This window comes from Canis lupus, chromosome 28 (assembly GCF_003254725.2).
Source record: "Canis lupus dingo isolate Sandy chromosome 28, ASM325472v2, whole genome shotgun sequence".
Classification (NCBI taxonomy): Eukaryota; Metazoa; Chordata; class Mammalia; order Carnivora; family Canidae; genus Canis; species Canis lupus.
Window position 1 is genome coordinate 5,901,859 of NC_064270.1, and position 18,552 is coordinate 5,920,410.

At 38.2% G+C, this 18,552-nt stretch overlaps 1 protein-coding gene across 9 annotated transcripts in view; it reads left to right on the forward strand.

Moving 5' to 3' along the window:
* Positions 1–18,552, forward strand: part of PCGF5 (polycomb group ring finger 5) — a 127,175-nt gene that overhangs the window by 57,471 nt on the left and 51,152 nt on the right. For 6 of the 9 annotated variants that reach the window (XM_035708061.2, XM_049103538.1, XM_025466494.3 and 3 more), the window contains exon 2: positions 1,937–2,230. In XM_035708061.2, the coding sequence (XP_035563954.1) occupies positions 2,119–2,230 (112 nt within the window). In that variant the 5' untranslated portion in view covers positions 1,937–2,118. Of the gene's footprint in view, positions 1–458; positions 721–1,936; positions 2,231–18,552 lie in introns of all 9 variants that reach the window. The other 3 variants (XR_003143996.3, XM_025466495.3, XM_025466492.3) reach the window with 1 other exon arrangement.

The window sequence follows — 18,552 nt, forward strand, 5'->3', positions numbered from 1 at the left end:
ACCTGCCGCGGCCGGCCTCGCCTGGAGCGCCGAGAGCCCCTCGGGGCCGGGCCGGGCCGGGCCGGGCCGGGCCGGGCGGGGCGGGGCGGGGCGGGCCGGGGGCGGCTGGGGGTCGGGAGGGTGTCCGGGGGCTTGGGAGCCGCGTCCCGCCCTGGCGCGCGGGGAGGGCTGCGGGCTGCCTGGCTCGGCCCCGGCCCCGGCCCCGGGAGAGGCGGCGCGTGTGCCCCCGGCGCAGCCCCGGCCTGGCCCTGCGGGAGCGCTCCGGCGCGTCCTCCCGGCCCGGGCCGCGCACCTGCCGGAGCGGCGGGCGGACGTGTGCCTGGACCCACCCCCACCGGGGACGCGGGGAGTTGCGTCCGCCGGGTCCCCGCAGCCGCTCGCTTCCTTCAGCCGGGCTGACAGGACTGCGGCTCGCTCCGCTCTCGCCCCCGCGGTCGCAGCCTGCGTTTCCTCTCCAGGGGACTTTCTCTGAACTCTGGAGCTTCGTGGCAAACCTGTGGAGAAGGCAGGGCCGCTAGTCCCGAGGTGGAGGAGAAGCCTAGACCCAGGCACCGCCGCCTGCGGAAGGTCGTCCAGGCCGAGGACCCGAAGCCCAGACCCTCGGCTCTCCAAGCTCCCTTTGTGTTGCCCCCTCGTGCCACGCAAAGCCCGTTCCGTGCGCGTCCTTCAGGGCGAGTGTCCATGGGATGATGGCTCCGCCTCTCCGGCTGCTTTATACCTGTGAGTTAGCAGCTGAGACAGGAGAAAAGTTGCTGTTGATAGGGCTGACTTGGGAAGTCAGTGCCGCCTTTCATGCTGTATTTTCTCAGAACACATTTGTTTGCGAGAGACCTTTTTAGACTTTTTTTTCTTTAGCAACCCCATGTACCAGCCAACAATGGTAAACATTTCTGGAAATAAGTGAATGACATTTAGCTTTTACCGTGTGCTAGCCTTATGTGTATGGTCTCATTTAATCCTTGTCACTCTAGGGAGCTGGCACTCTTATTTTTATTTTATAGTTTAAAAAAACAGATTGAGAGGTGATAAGTAACATTGCCCAGGTTACACACTTACTAAATGTGATCGGTTTCTGTCAAGACTGTCTAATAGAGGACATGAAGAATGAATGTAACTATAAGTCAAAGGGAAATGTAACAGAAGAGAGGGCACACTGAGGATAACTTTGGAGAAGCGTTTCAAAGGATATAGGTAGGATTTAGAAAAGAGGAAGGGTTTGTTGGACAGCCGGTGTACAGAGGCTGCAGAATGGACTGTGAACGACTGATGATCCTTTAAGTTTGCCTAAAGAAAAGTGTTGGAAAAGTATGCTAAGGTCAGCCTGCGGAAGGTCTTATATGGAAAGCCAAGGAGTTTAAATGTCTGTTTATAAAGAGGAGACACTGTCCATCTTTGAGAAGAAGACCCAAATGTGATAGAATAAAATAACGCTGCTAGAATGTAAGATGGAGCGCAGGTGGAGAAGATAACAGTCCAGTAGGATCGCTGTGGATGCAATGGGAAAGGACGTCAACTTGATTTCATTGACTGGATAAGGGACACAAAATGGAAATAGGAAGTATATTGGTAGAGAAGATAGTGACTTCAGCGTTGAATCTTTTAACTTGTATTGGCAAGAACTCCTAAGTAGAGCCGGCGAGCAGATAGCTAAGATGCATTACTGAAGAGGTAAAGATACCAGAACTAGAGTTTGTCACTTTAGGTCTCATTTGTATGGAGGTGATAGTTAAGGCTCCAGGATTGGATGAATTTGTCATTATCCTGAATTAAGTCAAAGTAGGTTTACAAATTAATTTGACAGTGAGAGACATGTTCTATTTACCCATCCACCCAATTTGGAGTAACACTTGCTGCTGTTATGTTATTAATACAGTATTAGGAATTTGACACTTTTTTTTTTTTCCCTCTCATCTTTTTAAAACTATTGTGGAAACAGATATGGGAAAGCAGAACCACCGAAAGTAGTGATGACCAGCGATCTCATGATAAATCTGGATGTTAGTTCTCATGCCTCAAGACATCCAGTTGGGAACTCCACACCGGCTCCTGGGCTCAGACTTCATCCACTTACTACCCCTCTTTGCCTGAACTACTAAAGCCAGTCCTAGCTAACCACGAATGGCTACCCAAAGGAAACACTTGGTGAAAGATTTCAATCCTCACATCACCTGCTACATCTGTAAAGGGTACCTGATCAAGCCAACCACAGTGACGGAATGCCTCCATACCTGTAAGTATTCTTTTAAAACTACTGCATTTGGGCTTTATATCTAGATTTTAGCTTTCAAAATGGTAAGTAACTCCAAGAATCATCCTAACTTTGAATTTATTTTCAGGATTGAATTTGTCATTGGGATACCAGTGGCATGAAATTTTTCCTCTGTTATTATGTAATAGTTGACTTTTATCTAATTTTGATGTTTTAAAACATATTATTGATTATAGTTTTTTTAAATGAACTATTTTAGGTTTTTTATTTTAAAAAGTTACATTGAAGGAATTAATCTGCTCGCAGGTTTTGTTGGAGTATACATTCTTTCATTCATTGGCTTTTTTAGACCACTTTATTGAGGTATGGTTGACATACAAAAAGCTGTAGATATTCAAAGTATACAACTTGATGAGTTTAGAAGTAAGTATAGACCCATGAAACCACCATCACGTCTATGCCATAAACATATTACCTCCAGAAGTCTTCTTGACTATTATTAATAGTATTATTGTGATATGAACACTTAACATAAAATCTACCCTCTTAAGAAATTTTAAGCATGCAACACTGTAATATTAACTATAGGCACTATGCTGTGCAGTAGATCTCTAGGACTTACTTACCTGTTTAGCTGAAATTTTGTATCCTTTGGCCAAAAAGCCCACAGTTTGTGCATCACCTGGGAACTTTTGTTAGGTGTACATTATCAGGCCCCCACTCCAGAACTCCTGAATCAGAAACTCTGGGAGTGGGCCCAACAATCCATGGTCGTCAGCAAGCCTTCTAGGTGATTCTGAAGCATGATGGAGTTTGAAAATCTCTGTTCTAATATGATCATATCTGTGGAACTCCTATCAAGTTTCTTTCTCACCTTGCCTATCAGTAGAAGGTTCATTTTTATAGTCACTTATGCCAGAGTTCCACATACTTTTTGTGTTTCTGCCTGTATGAAATTATTTGCCTATTTCAATGAAAGTAATTCCATAAGTTCTAGATTAATGCCTATTATGTGCACTAAATAGATATTTTATATACTTGATTACAATTAGCTTTACTATAACCGTGAAATAGTTTGGAGTAAGTTATTGGGAGAGAGAGAGTATAGAGATTATCTTCATTTTGTGGGGGTGGAAACCATGAGTTAAGAAACTTGCCCAGTAGTGGTGAACCTATATTCCAACTCCAAAGCTCATGCTCTTTTTAAGATAACATGGTGCTTTTTTCTTTTTTTAATCCTCCCCTTTCTCTGTTCTCCTGCTACTGAACTGACATAATATTATATCAGGAGTCTTAAAGAGGGGTGCAGAATAGAGAATTACCTGGAAATGGCTAAAATGACAAATTTTATGATATATATTATACCCAATAAAAAAATAGAATCACCTAGAAAACTGTTTAAACATACATATGCTCAGAATTCCACTTAGACAGATTTGGTAGATCATTTGTGGTGAGGTCCATGCATGTGTGTTTTGGAAAACCTTTCCAAAGTGATGATATATATTACCTTTGGATGGCCTCTGCTATCCAATTAGCAATTCGCTATGAACTATCTTGAAATACTAATTTACTGCTGCTCTGTATCATTACTTAACTTGAACAATTACCAGTTAAAAATCATTGAACAAATATTTTTTGAATACCTACCGTGTGCCAGGTACCATCTATTCCAGACAGAACAGATACAATAATGAACAAGATAGTAAAAAAAAAAAAAAAAAAATCTGTGCTCTTGAGAAGTTGAACATTCTAGTGGGTGAAACTAATAAACATGTGCCATGTTAAGTAGTGATCAGTGATATGAAGCGAACAAAGAAGGGTTGTAGATGGGAGAGATGGGGTTATTTTACATAGAATGTCAGGGTGGGGATCCCTGGGTGGCACAGCGGTTTAGCGCCTGCCTTTGGCCCAGGGCGCAATCCTGGCAGACCCGGGATCGAATCCCACGTCGGGCTCCCGGTGCATGGAGCCTGCTTCTCCTTCTGCCTATGTCTCTGCCTCTCTCTTTGTGTGTGACTATCATAAATAAATAAAAATTTAAAAAAAAAAAAAAAGAATGTCAGGGTGTTAAACTCTTTGATATGATTACATTTGAACACAAACTGAAGGAACTGAGCTCTGGATATATGGGAAGAACATTCTAGGGAAAAGAAAGTATTACGCCTTGAGACAGAATGCGCTTAGAAAGTTTATGGAACAGCGGTCACTGCAGGTCAGCTGAAAGATTATAGAGTCTTCAACCAGAGTAATTAGGTGTGAAATGGAGATGGGGAAGAGTGATTGGATTATGGATGTATTTTGGAAAAAGGGCCAATGGATGTGGCTACTCTAGGGCAAGGACTTTGTCTTATACTTCCATGTTTCCTGCTACAACAAAGATGATACCTGGACATGGTCCACAGTCTGTTTTATTTTGCTTCTTGTAACATTTGTGCACTATTTTTTTCCCTTTTAAAAAAAAAAAAGTTGTTTTTTTTTGTTTTTTGTTTTTTGTTTTTTTTTTTGAGAGAGAGAGAAAGAGAGCACAAGCGAGCAGAGGGAGAGAGAGAAATAGACTCGCTACTGAGCATAGAGCTTAATGCAGGGCTCAATCCCAGGACCCCAGGATCATGCCCTGAGCCAAAGGCAGATGCTTAACCTACTAAACCACCAGGCACCTCTGTGCATTATTTTCATATTTGGATTTCTCCAGCAAAAACTGCCAACTCTGGAAGATAAGAAGAAAGCCCAAATTCTCCAATATCTGCCTTTCTAACATATTTTATGTTTTTCTGAAAGAAAATTTTCTCTGGGACATAATGAAATCTCAATTTATATGGCACTGTTTTGGAAGAAAAACAAAGGATTCCAGAAGTATAAATTGTGTCAGGATATAAGCAAGGGCTGTGTTTATGTTTGCAACAGCAGTTTAAAGTCTAAAAGGGTAAGTGACAGTTTAACTGCACAAGTCATTCTAGCCTGAAAAACTGCTTTGCTGTATCAAGCCCTTTACTAAAAGAGAATGAATGTACGTGGCAGAAGTGGAATTAAAAGGCAGTGATAAACCATAAATGTGACTTTTATCATCAGCAGGAAACAGAATAGTGGAGTAAATGATGAAGGAGTCAGGTACTCAACCTGGTGTCTCTGGAGATCCAAGGATCCTGTAGTACTCACCTTCTACTTCCTGGTCCTTGGATTTCTGAGTATTGTTTTGTTTGTGTTTATATTGGGGCTTGTAGCCAAAAACTATCCCATTTGCAAAGTATCCTATTATTTGTAATGATAAAATTAACAGTACTGCAAAGCAGTATTCCTCTATCATTGTTTGGGTCTTCGATCTTACACAGTTTTCTTATGTATAATGTGGGTCAGATATAGTGATACCATGATATGAGATAGTATGAAATAAAAAAGTCAGCCAAATGGGATAGGAGGAAAGTGAGAAATGCTAAGTGACATTGTAGTATATATACCATAGTATTTTAGGCAAATAAAAAGAATATCTTACTAAAATAACTTTGTACAAAGACTGTGATTTTGTGAGTCTTTATTGTAAGTAAAGAATAGGTGAAACATAGTTCTTGTTATAAAATTTATAATAAAATATAAAGGTTTTAGTGTCTCTGTTCAAATTTGAAATATATAAATGAATATATAAATGGAACATTATTATTGTTGAGCAAAACCGGACATGGAATCTACACTTGTGGACTTTCTGGTCAAATGAAGAAAGAGTAATCAAGTTAAAAAATATATGAAATAAATGTGGATGTCAATAAGTACCATGAAACTAATGAACAGAATGATAAAATAGCAGGTATGGGTCAAGATATTGCAGCAGAATGCCATACAAGAGAAGAAACTGGAGGTTTTCTTTTCTTTTTTTTTTTTTTTTTAATTCCTAAGCCATAGGCCTTGGCCTTCTCACACAAGAACATGAGTGTGCTTGGGCCTGGCTATGGTAGAGTTGCGGAGGGAGGGAAGGAGGGATCATGAGTGGTTCTCCCTGCTTTGTAGGGATAAATGAAGTTAGTTTACTCTTCTTTCAAAATACTCTGCAAATGCATTTCACCTTTCTTTCTCCTCAAATCAGATAGGTTGATGCTCTCTCATTCTTCAGTTGAGAAATTCTAGAGCTAACACTGCCTGGCTTCCCTAACAGCTATGTAGAGAGAAGGGCCAACAGGACCAGCAGGATGACTGATTACAGTAGCCCTTGATGTCGCTAGTACTACAGCTGTGTGGAAGAAAGAGAAAGGGGCAAGCTGGCAGAAGGATAGGAGAGGCAGAGATGGCAGGGCAGGCTGAGTCCCAGGCTCCTGGGAAGGAGTTGCAAAAAATAAAAAAGCTTATAAAAGCCCCATCTTTAGGTGGGCTCATACCTCACCTACTGACACCACTTATCTTCAGCAGGCCAAGGGCACTTGATAAAAATAAAATATTAAAATGAAGTAGAAAAGTAAAACAAATGAATTTGAGCTTTACATGGTCACTTTGTGATAGATGAACCAAATCCACATTAACCATTGTTACAGGTCTGAGATTATTTTTTTCTTTTTTTTTTTTTAATAATAAATTTATTTATTTATTTATTTATTTATTTATTTATTTATTTATTTATTTATTTATTTATTTTTGGTGTTCAGTTTGCCAACATACAGAATAAACACCAAGTGCTCATCCCGTCAAGTGCCCCCCTCGGTCTGAGATTATTTTAACTCAAACCAAAAACCTAAGGAAATAAACATGTCCACCCAAATAATTACTGAATTACTTAGGATAATTAGTTGTCAGGTACTTTGTTAGCCACTAGGGTAAAGTGGTAAAAAAGATAAATTTGGAACTTTAACTCGATCAAGCAAAACTTTTCATAAGCTAAGAAGAAATTTCTGCATGTGTATTTGGGCCTTTTTCTTTTCTGTGTGAAGTCATCTACTCTGGGACTTCAACTGCATGTGCTGATGTCTCCCAAATCTTTATTTCTGGCATAGACCTTTCTTCTCAGTTTCAGAATCCTACTGGATGTGCACTTGAATGTCCTAAAGCCACCTGGGGCTCAGCATGTCTAAAAATGAATGAATGGGATGCCATCACTCAGTTATCCCAGAAGGAAATAAGCTCCACACTTGACTCTGTTTATCTTCCCTAACACAAAATAGGGACCAAGTCCTGTCTGGTGTGTCTTTAATATCTCTTAAATCTGTACCTTAACTTCTGCCCCGCTGTGACTGTTCTGTTCAGGCTCTCATTACTTCTCACCAGTCACTGCAGCCCACTTCTAACCTGTGTCAAAGTGTGATCATTTAAAACAGCTATTTTCATCACTCACTCTTCAACCAACCCAGAATTTCCTAGAGATCTCTTAGTGCCCTCAGGATAAATTAAAGCTACTTAGCTATACCCACCCCTTCCTCCCTCACCACCTACTGCACACACATATGCATACTTGGTTCAGCTGTATGCTCTGCTTAGAATGTACTTTTGCTTGTAAGCCCACCTAGCCATTACCCATCCTTTAAAACTCTTCTCCAAGATATGCCACCCACCTGTGACTGCAGGCAGATTTGGGTTACATGTATCCTTGGTACCTGGTATTTGAATGCTTAATAAATGATTAAATGAATAAATAAACGGCCAATTTGTTGATTATTGTTCTTCCTTTTATAGATTCACGTGCAGTAATAGGTAGCTTGAAAGGCATGTAGGCAATGTCGGTTAGGAATTACATATTTTAAGAAACTATGTTCTACAATATAGGTGGAAGCCATGTGGGTCTTAGAGAGGGAGAGATGCTGGGTTGGGGACCAGAGATCGTCAGTTATAGATTCAAGGATGCTCTGCCTCTTGCACTTAGATCCTCAGAAACTTTTTAAGGTTGCTTAGAGTGTATTTGCTTGTTGTTGACTTAAAATGAAAGACTTTTCACTTTTCCTAAAAACAAAGGAGCTTTGTTCCAGCAGGTAACATGGAAGAATACAGTGCATTGGTTCTTAACTCTTTTGTGGTTAGAGGGCCCCCCCTTAAGAGTTTAATGACTCTTTCCTCAGGAAAAGAAAGAGGGTGATAGACATAGAAATCTGTGGTACCAGAAAGAAAGGCTTTCTTCTCTGTGCCCTTTCAGAGATCGTAGCTGTAATCCCTTCACTAAGAATGAATTCTTTAGAAAAACATTACTGTACTTAGTTTTTAACTTCTACGAAGAAGATTGATAATTTAGTTGATGCGACAGTTAAGGGACTTGGTGATTTTACATGATAATTTTTATTTATTTATTTATTTATTTATTTAATATTTACATGATAATTTTACCTGATAATAAGTAAAAATGAAGGAGCAACTTAGAAGATGATAAAATTTAACCATTGATTGATTCAGAACAAGTATTATAACTGCAGAAGTTTAAGGTACAGAGATCTCTTGATACGTTGTTATTCAATTTTTAAAAACCTTAGGCTACATACACTTGGCTATTCAAATTGCAGTCTCCAGACTAGCAGCATCCACCAGCAGCAACATCATCTGAGAACTTGTTACAAGTGCACATTCTTGGGTCTTATCATAGACCTGTTGAATCAAAATTTCCAGGGCAAAGGCCAGAAATTCTTATAATAAGAAGGTCCTCAGGTGATTCTGTGGTGTACAAGTTTGAAAAGCACAGCTCATGACCAGATGTTTATAATACTAGCATATTTCAACTAGGCAGTTTATAATCAGACAGTAATTAAATCATACCTTAATTAAAATAAATGCTAATAAAAGGTTAATAGCTGTTATTTATTGAATGTTTGTTGTATTTGTGGTCATAAGCTTTACATTTATCATCTTATTTAATCTTCCCAAGAACCCTTCTAGTAATGACTGGCACAATGTAGGTGCTAATAAACATCTGCTGTTTATTAGCACCTACATTGTGCCAGTCATTACTCTAGCCAGTGGAAACATGGCAGTAAACAAGACAGGCATAGCCTATGCCCTCCTAGAACTTATATTCTAATAGGAGAGACAGGCAATAAGCAAGTAAATGCTATAAGAAAAATAAAACAGAGGAAGGTCTTTCTTGAGAGTTGCCATTTGAACAGAAACCAAGATAATAGGAAAGAGCTGTGAGAAGGTCTGAGGGAAGAGCATTTCAGATTTTTTCCAATATTTTTCACAGAGACAGGACTCAGAAAGGTTAAGTAACAAAGCTAAAAATGCTGGAACTGGGCTCTAAATTCTGGACATCTGACTCTGGCATATTTTCATAATATATTATGACATTTTCCTAATTTTATTTTTTCTTCTTTCTGCTTCACTTTGTTTTCTGAAATTTCTTCAAGCAAACAGATAAATTCAAATATATATATTTTTAAAAATATTTTTATATATTTATGTATAACAACAAAGTTTTATTTAAAATTTATATAAATTTTATAATTTATAAATTTTGTTATATAATTGTCATAATTTATCATTTACTATTTTTATTGTAATTAATATATATTTAGAATTTATAAATTACCTTTTTTTTTTAAAGATTTTATTTATTTATTCATGAGAGACAAGAGAGGCAGAGACATAGACAGAGGGAGAAGCAGGCTCCATGCAGGGAGCCCAATGAGAGACTTCATCCCAGAACTCCAGAATCATGCCCTGAGCCAAAGGCAGGCATTTAACTGCTGAGCCACCCAGGCATCCCTTTATTTTAAATTTATATATATATTAATATGCTTTATAATACATATATATATCCTCTTCTAGCTATGTTTGCATGACAATATACTTGTCATTACTTACCCAGTCATGATCTGAACTTACTAAATGTGAATAAATAGCCATTATAATGGAGAAAAGATATAAATTGAATTTTCCAACAACTTATTCTTAATAAAATTCAGTTTTTAGGGTCAAGACTTGTTTTTAGACTAAAAATCAAAGGCCTAATTAGAAATTATATTTAAAGTTTCAATAGGTTGCAAATACAGTGTTTTAGCATTGTATTAGAAGTGAGGTCATTTGTATACTGATATTACAGGTTTCAAACTATTCTGGCAGAAACTAGTCATTTATTCATGAAAATGATTATAGCATTCATTTTGATGATTCTTTTTAAATAAGAATAGTTATAGATCTTAAACATTCTAGGTATCATCTATTATTAGCAATAATGCTAAAGAAAAATTATATTAAACTTGTGATTCTTTTAGCTTTTGAAATTGCATTAGATAGTAAAGAGTGTTTAAACAGATGAACAAAGCATTGTTGTGGACACTAAAGGGCAAAACTAGAGGATAAGAAATTTAAAAATGAAATTGTCTTATATTGGCTTCTGAGAATATATCATTTGGAACTGATACCACTTATGGATTAAGAAAAAATATGTACCCCAAAATACGTAATTATTCAGAGTTAGAAATCATGGTTAGTATATAAGTATGTTTAAGAGTGTAGCACAGAGGCACCTAGTGACTCAGTTAAGCATCCAACTCTTGATTTTGGTTCAGGTCATGATCTCAGGATTGTGAGATCGAGCCACACATTGGGCCCCATGCTGAGTGTGGAACCTACTTAAGATTCTCCCTCTCCCTCTCCCTCTGCCCCACCCCTACCCCCACTAGCATTCTCTTTCTATACCTATATAAGTAGAGTTTGTTAAAAATAAATAAATAAATAAGCCTAGCACAATAGTTGAATGTAAACATTGTGAATAAGTACAGTTCAAACATGTAGAAAAGACAGAAGATAACTTTTGTTTGGATACTGTGAAGACTTTTTATAACTACTGATACTTTATAACATACTGGTTTTTACCAGACTACTATATAGTGTCAGAATTTAAAACCCAGTGGACAAAGCTGTGTTCTCTCAGAATGCTCAACCACTAACATTTGTTCACTCAGTTAACAGAAAATTATCATTGTAATTTAAAAAACTAAAACAGATTTTAATTTGTGTTGAATTAACTTTTTTTAATTGTCAAAAAATTACTAGTAAACTCAAAATCTCTTCCCTTACTTACGTTGAAAATGTATGCTGATTTCCGATTTGATTATATTAGGACATGGTAGGCCCTAAAATCCTGCCTCCATCTATGATTCCTAACCCTTGTGTCCTCATTTATTCCATAAATATTTACTGAGTACCACCTCCTCCAAGTACTATACTGGGCTCCTGGGACACATGAGGCAGCATAGTGGGCAATAGATAAATCATGGTGTATAGTGGAAGGTGATAAAAGCTATAGAAAAAAAAAGTCAAGCTGGGTAAAGGGAATTGACAGTCAGTGAGATGTTAAAATCTAAGCCTGTGTTCATGTCTATATCTTATTAAGTGACATTTGAACAGGCTTAAGGAGGTGAAGGAGTTAGCTAATCACATATCCAAGGGAAAAATATTTCAGGTAGAGAAATAGCAAGAGCAAAGGCTCTGAGGCAGGCATGTGCCTGTCATGTTGAGAAATGGTCAGGAGGCCAGTGCAGCTGGAGAGCAATGAGTAAAGAAGAGTTGGGAAAGGTGATGGGGTGGATGTGGGTCACAGGCACAATGCACAGTTCTTATAAGGCCATGTTAAGGGTTTTAGTTTTTACTCTGAGAGAAATGAAGACCCATTTCAGCAGAGTTTTGAGTAGGGGAATGACATGATCTTACTTATATTTAAAAAAAAAAGCATCTTTCAAACTACTATTGAAAGTGGACCTGAGCTGTTAGGAATGACTGCAGTAAGCCAAGCAGGAGATGGTAATGGTTTACATCAATGTGGTGTTGGTGGTAGTGGTGGTAGTGGTAAAAGTGGTCAGATTCTGGTTATATTTTGAAGAGACAGCTGTATTTGCTAATGAACTACAGGTGGATCATACAAGAGAAAAGAGTCAAGAGTATCTTCCAAGATTTTTGGCCTCAGAAATTGGAAGGATAAAGATATCATCAAATCATATAGGAAAAACAAGGTGGAAGATGAGGTGGTTATTTTTTGGAAATTGAATGTAAGCTATGATACATCCAAACAGAGATGCCTAGTTGGAAAGTGTACATATGAGTCTGGAGTTTATCAGTGTGTAGTTTGTCAACAATGGAAGCACCAAGGGAATGAGTGTAGATAGAGAAGATGAAGAACTGACCTTGGGACTTTAAGAAGGAGAGGAGGAGGCATGAGTCAGGAGGACAACTGTGTATCATGTCAAGGAGGAGGAGGAGTCAAATCAGGTGTGAGTAAGATGGGACTGAGACTAGACCTCTAGGTTTAGCTATGTATGTGGAGGTCACAGATAATCTCATGGAGCAGTTTCAGTGGAGTGATCAGGAGCGAAAGTGTGGATAGGTGTGAATGGATGGAAATTTCTTAATTTCCTGTTTTTTTTTTTTTTTAAGATTTATTTATTCATGGTAGACATAGCAAGAGAGAGAGAGAGAGAGAGAGAGGCAGAGACACAGGCAGAGGGAGAAGCAGGCTCCATGCCGGGAGCCCGACGTGGGACTCAATCCCGGGACTCGAGGATCGCGCCCTGGGCCAAAGGCAGGCACTAAACCACTGAGCCACCCAGGGATCCCCAATTTCCTGGTTTTGATAATTGTACTATGATTATATAAGTAACCTTATTGAAGGTAAAGATTGAAAAATTGGGAAGAGAGCTGTTGGGGAATGAGTATAAGTACCTCTGAAATGTAGTGATAGCTCACAAGGGAAGTAGGGTCAACAGAAGGTTTTTGTTTTGTTTTGTTTTCATTTTTGTTTTTTAAGATGGAAAAATAATGTTTTAATCTTGATAGGAATCTCAGCAAAAGACTAACATAGGTGAAAGAGGAGAAGCACTGGAGCAGTGTTCTTGGATCATTGGGAGATGATATAATGCACAGGCAGAGATCGGCTTTAGATAGGCACATGAATGTTTTGGAGATAGGCAAGAGCACAAAGTATAGATGGTAGTAAGGAAATAGACATGGTAGTATGAATCTCTTTGTTTCAGTTTTTTTCTTTTTTTCTTTTTGCTTTCAGTAAAAAAGTGAGGTCATCAGTGGAAAGTGAGGTTGGGGAGGAAATGTTTGGGGATTTGAGGAGAGGTGAAAGTATGAAGTATTAGCAAAGAGCATAATGGACTTGGGACATTGAGTGTGACTGCCTGGCAGATGCAAGACCCACTGACATTCATGATCAAGAATTTAAGGTGAGAGACCAATCCGCGTGGTACTTGTGTTTCTCCCAGTGTTCTGTTGTAATCCTGTGGAAGCAGAGTGTGTAGAGAGTGGGATTTGGCTGGAGTATAATAGTTTGAATGAGCCAATAGTTTAAATATGCTGAAAGAAGAGAGAAACAAAAGAGGTGAAATAGAAAACAGCACAGCTATTCAAGAACATGTGTGAGGAAGTGATTATTTTGATCACAAAATATCTGTTGATAAGGAGAGGAATAAGGGTGACGCTGCACTGACTGAGCTACCAGACTCTACCTTAACCTTGGAGTCATACTCAATTCCTTAAACCTGTCTGTATTTAAGTAGGGCAGCCTTTCTAGCCTTTTTATACCTTTTGGTCTCCTGGCCTACATGGTGTAAGATCCCCCTACCATGCTTAAATCTCAAGATTCAATTCCAACCCTGTTCGAAAAACCCTGATTTGCTGCCTGTTCCTCTGTCCTGTAGAGACAATACTAAAGCATTCTACTCAGTAGAAAGGAACGCTGTGTTCTCCATGAAATTGCAACTCATATAAGCCTTTGAAAGAAATATGTCGTGTATACATAAGAGAAAGATGTCCGTTAGTTCTTTATGTAAGAAAAACCAGAAGATAGTGTCTCATGAAAGCAAATTACAGCTACTCTGGAAAACTTTTTAAGATGTCAGTTTCACACATAGGAATATGTAATAAAAGCAGGAAACTGATGCCTCTTCTTTTTGCAGATGACCACAGTTTGCTTACATACTGTTAGATAATAAATGTTCCAAAGGCAAACTATCAAGTGAGTGCTATCAAGACAGGCATATAAAGATAGTGATATGCTTAAGGGAAGAAGAAAAAGCATGCTTCTATGTTAACAGATAAAACTAACACATTCAGATTTTAACAAAGGAAGTCAGCATTTGATCACTTTCAATAAATAGGGCTTTACTAATGAATGACTCTACCAAGGACACGAAAGAAAAGAATATTATTGTTTTATTATCAGTGATAGCAGAATTAGTACCCATGAAGAGAAATTTGTGTAGATTACTTTGGGTCATCAAAACTGGGAAGCTAGCTCTATGATACATAAGAGACTGGGGCAGACCATACATCCAAGACAGCAACAACAAATGGTCTTTGTACCTGTTATGAAGAACCCCCTACACCAAGAATTTGAAAATAAGGGTGTCTGGGTTACTCAGTTGGTTTAGCATTCAACTCTTGATTTTGGCTCAGGTCATGATCTCTGGGTCATGTCGTCAAGCCCCACTTTCTGGGTTCCACCATGGGCATGGAGCCTGCTTATGAATATCTCTTCCCTCTCCCCTGCCTCTCTCTTTCTTTCTATTTCCCTCCCCCCTTCCCTTTTTTTCTCTTTCCCTCTTTTTTTCTCTCTCCCTCCCCAAAATAAAATAAGAAGGTAGGATAGATAGCCCTTGAATAGTTAAAATAAGAAATCAATAGATGATCATGCTTCAGAGCAGGTATGTGTAGAACATAAAGTGATCAGAAGAGACAATACGGTAAAGCCTAGACCCATGGGACTGTGTTGGAATTATATTAAACATATAAAGTTAAGGAAGCATGTATAATGGAGAAATGTCAGTCAATCTTGGACCCTCCTCCCCAGAAAAAGAAATACCACACATGTAGAGATAGGCAGTTTCCATTTGGGTGAAGCAGTGTGTCATAAATATCATACTTGAATTTACAAGACGATCTCTAGGGTGAACATGGCTGCACACGGCTGCAGAGGCCTAATACCAATACATGATATACGTTTCAAATTCCATTAGCAAGATCATCTGTTATTTAAGGTGGACACATGAAACTAACCATAGTCTGATGCCATTCAATATTCAGTTACTCCAATTCTCATCATCATTTTATGCCCATCCAGTGATCTAATAATATATAGTGATAGCTCACATATACTGAATATTTACAAATTCTCCAACACTCATTTGCATATGTTACATATACTATCTCATTTAATCTTCACAGGAAGCCTATGAGATAGGAACCTTTGCTATCTCCATTGTACATAGAAACACAAAGTAAGTAATTTGCCTAATGAGAGAACTGGGATCCAGATCCAGGCAATCCACTGCAAGATTATTTTTTTCTGGAACAACTTTTCTGTACTACCTGGTTTCTCATGTAAATTTGCATTATAGGGAAAGAGTACATTAATCCCATATTCTTTTGATTATGTTTTATCCTATGGCAGTGATTTCCTAATGGTGAATAATAAAGTGACTTCTGATGGAATCCTTGGTTGGGATTTCCCAGTTCTTTTTTGGCTGCCTTGGTGAGAGAGCTTTGCAAAGTTAGAGTCCTGGTGCTAATCTCCCAGAGATTCAGATTTAATTGGTCTCAGATGTGGTCCACAAATTTGTTTAAAAAAAAAATCTCACTGGTGATTGCAGTGATTTGAGAACTACTGTTTTTTTATAAAACATATATTTTTATTGAAGAATAACTGACATACAATATTGTATTAGCTTCAGGTTATACAACATAGTGTTTGATATTTATATACATTACAAAATGGCCACCACAATAAGCCCAGTTACCATCTGTCACCATATAAAGTTGTTACAATAATATTGACTATACTCCTGCCATGTCTTATTTATTTTATAACTGGAAGATTACACTTCCTAATCCCCTTCCCCTAGTTCATCCATCCCCCTCCTCCTTCCCCTCTGGCAACTATCAGTTTGTTCTACAACTATGAATCTGTTTCTGTTTTATTTATTCCTTTTTCTTTTTAGATTCTACATATAAGTGAAGTCTTATGGTATTTGTTTTTCTCTTATTTCACATAACCCTGTAGGTCCATCAGTGTTGTTGTAAAGGGCAAGACTTCATTCTTTTTTGTGGCTGAGTAATGTTCTATTTTGTGTGAGACCCACTGCTTTAGATGACACAGTGACTCTTTGTATTAATTTGTGCAACAACCTAGTTCAAATATAAGAAGTGGTCAAAGGAAAGAAGATTTTGCTTGGTAAGCTTTAGGCAGAAGCTTAAATGCTGTTTACGATGGGCTAAATATAAGCATCAATTAAAAATACGAAATCTTAATGCCAGGGACCAAGTGTTATCAATGTTAAGATGTGTTGCATAGTGGTATGGATTTTAGGTCTGGAGCTGCATAGCCTGAGGATGGATATTGCATCTGCTACACAGTTGGCCAGCTGTGGGCAGCCTGCTTAGGCTCTCTACTACTGGATTTCTCATTTGCCAAAGGGGGTAGTAGAAGTTCATCCTATAATCCACACAAAGACTTGAGCCCAGAGCCTGATATTTGGTTAGGGCTCAGTAAATGTTAGCACTTGTTGCTATTTAAGTGTTTTTCCAACGAGGGATATCTTTGGTGAGCCTAACTCCCTTTTTGACCAGGTATTTCTTGTGGCTACAGCATTTGTCTGTTGGGTAGCTGGTGAGAGTGAAAATGCTAGTTGGTCTCCATACATAGCCTTAACCACAGTCGGGGACTTTTTCCAACATCTTTCTTGGCCATTTGAGTTAACCTGTAGAGCAGTTTCTGTACCAAGAAAGCTTGCTATTAAACCTTTAAGATATTTTCAAAATTTATTTTCCAGTTAGTATAAATAATTATAAACTAAGAATCAAAAGTCAGTTTTATAATGATGGGTTTTTTAAGTGTCTAAGGGAAAAGAAAATCCTCCTTTTACTCTTTTCAGTTTCACTGAAATTCTAGCCTGGGTTTTCTCAGGCTCCAATTCATTTTAGGTTGCATTTTACTTACTTAATAGCTTTTAAGAGTATGTGGGAAATGTATTTTTCTAGAGTTTTTTTTTTTTTTGAAAGGAATAAATAAGCTGCTTAAAGGGATTATTTTGTGCAAAATATTTAGCTTAAAAGGATATCTGATTCTATAAACAGACATTTTTAAGGTTCCCAAATTAAGATGTAGGGCATTCTTTTTCTATGTATTATAGGCCTATAGAAATAAAATTAGAAGAAAATGTATCACTTATGCATGCATTAGTTAAGAAAATAGACCTTTGATTCAAACCCCAGCTTTTCCCACTTACTCCATGATTTTTGGCAAATTACTAAAGTTATTCTCAGTTTCTTCAGCTGTAAGAGACCTAATATTACCTAATAGGTTTGTAATGAGGATTCAATTGTTAAATGGCATTGAATTAAATAAATGTTGAAGCATGTAGTGTGGTGCCTGATACAGCTGGTATTTTTACATAACATTCTTTTCCTTTGTAAAGTTCAAAAATCTTTAAAATTTGAAATAAAATTTGTGATTCAAGTCTCTGTGCTGCCATTCATCAGAGTAGGCAGGTAACCTAGCCTGTGAAAACCTCTTCTTCATATTCAGGAGTAGAATAAAGTAGCATATCTCAGATGTTGTTGTGAAAAACAAATTCATCTCCTGATGGGGCTTTCTGGATCCCTCTAAAACAGCACTCATTCAGTAGAAATAAAATATGAGCCACTGGTGTAGTTTTAAATTATCCAGCAGCCACATTTTAAAACAAGAAACAAATGAAATGAATTTTGATATATTTTAGTGAATTCAGAATATCTAACATAACATTTCAACATGTGATTTAGTGCTCAGTCACATGTGGCTAGGTGGCTGCCATATTGGACAGTCCAGATCTAGATACAGATTAATATTCTCCATCAGCATCCTTGGACACTGATGCTGCCTTCACCTTAAGCAGTGAACACAGCCTTATTCTTGAAACTGTATGCATGCCTGGGTGAATAAGCCTTACATTTCGTCCTTTAGCTGCCTAGATTAGTATCTTAGCCTCTGGAAAGACAGGCTTCTACCCTTAGCCTTTTGGCTGACCTAGAGGACTTGCTCTGGGCATGTCACGTGCCTTTATTTGGGCCAAGGCTGATAGACAGCCAGGAATTCCTGAACGCTTTGAGTATGATAAACCTTTTGAACCACAAAGATCAGAGCTCCAGGGTCAGATCAGAGATTCAGGATAGGATCAGGCTTTGTAATACTCTTCATTCTTGCCTCTTATCTGTCCTTTTTTGGCCTTCTTTCCCAAATTTCAGAGACTTATCTAGTGTCCCTGAGAAAAAAGCAAATACCAACAATCTTTTAAAAGAATTTAGTTTCTCTGTTCTCCACTTCAGTGTAGCTTACCAAGAAAGTCCTCCCTTCCCAAACAGTGACTTTTGAAAAGTCATTTAGAACCTTTTTGGGCCAAGAGATT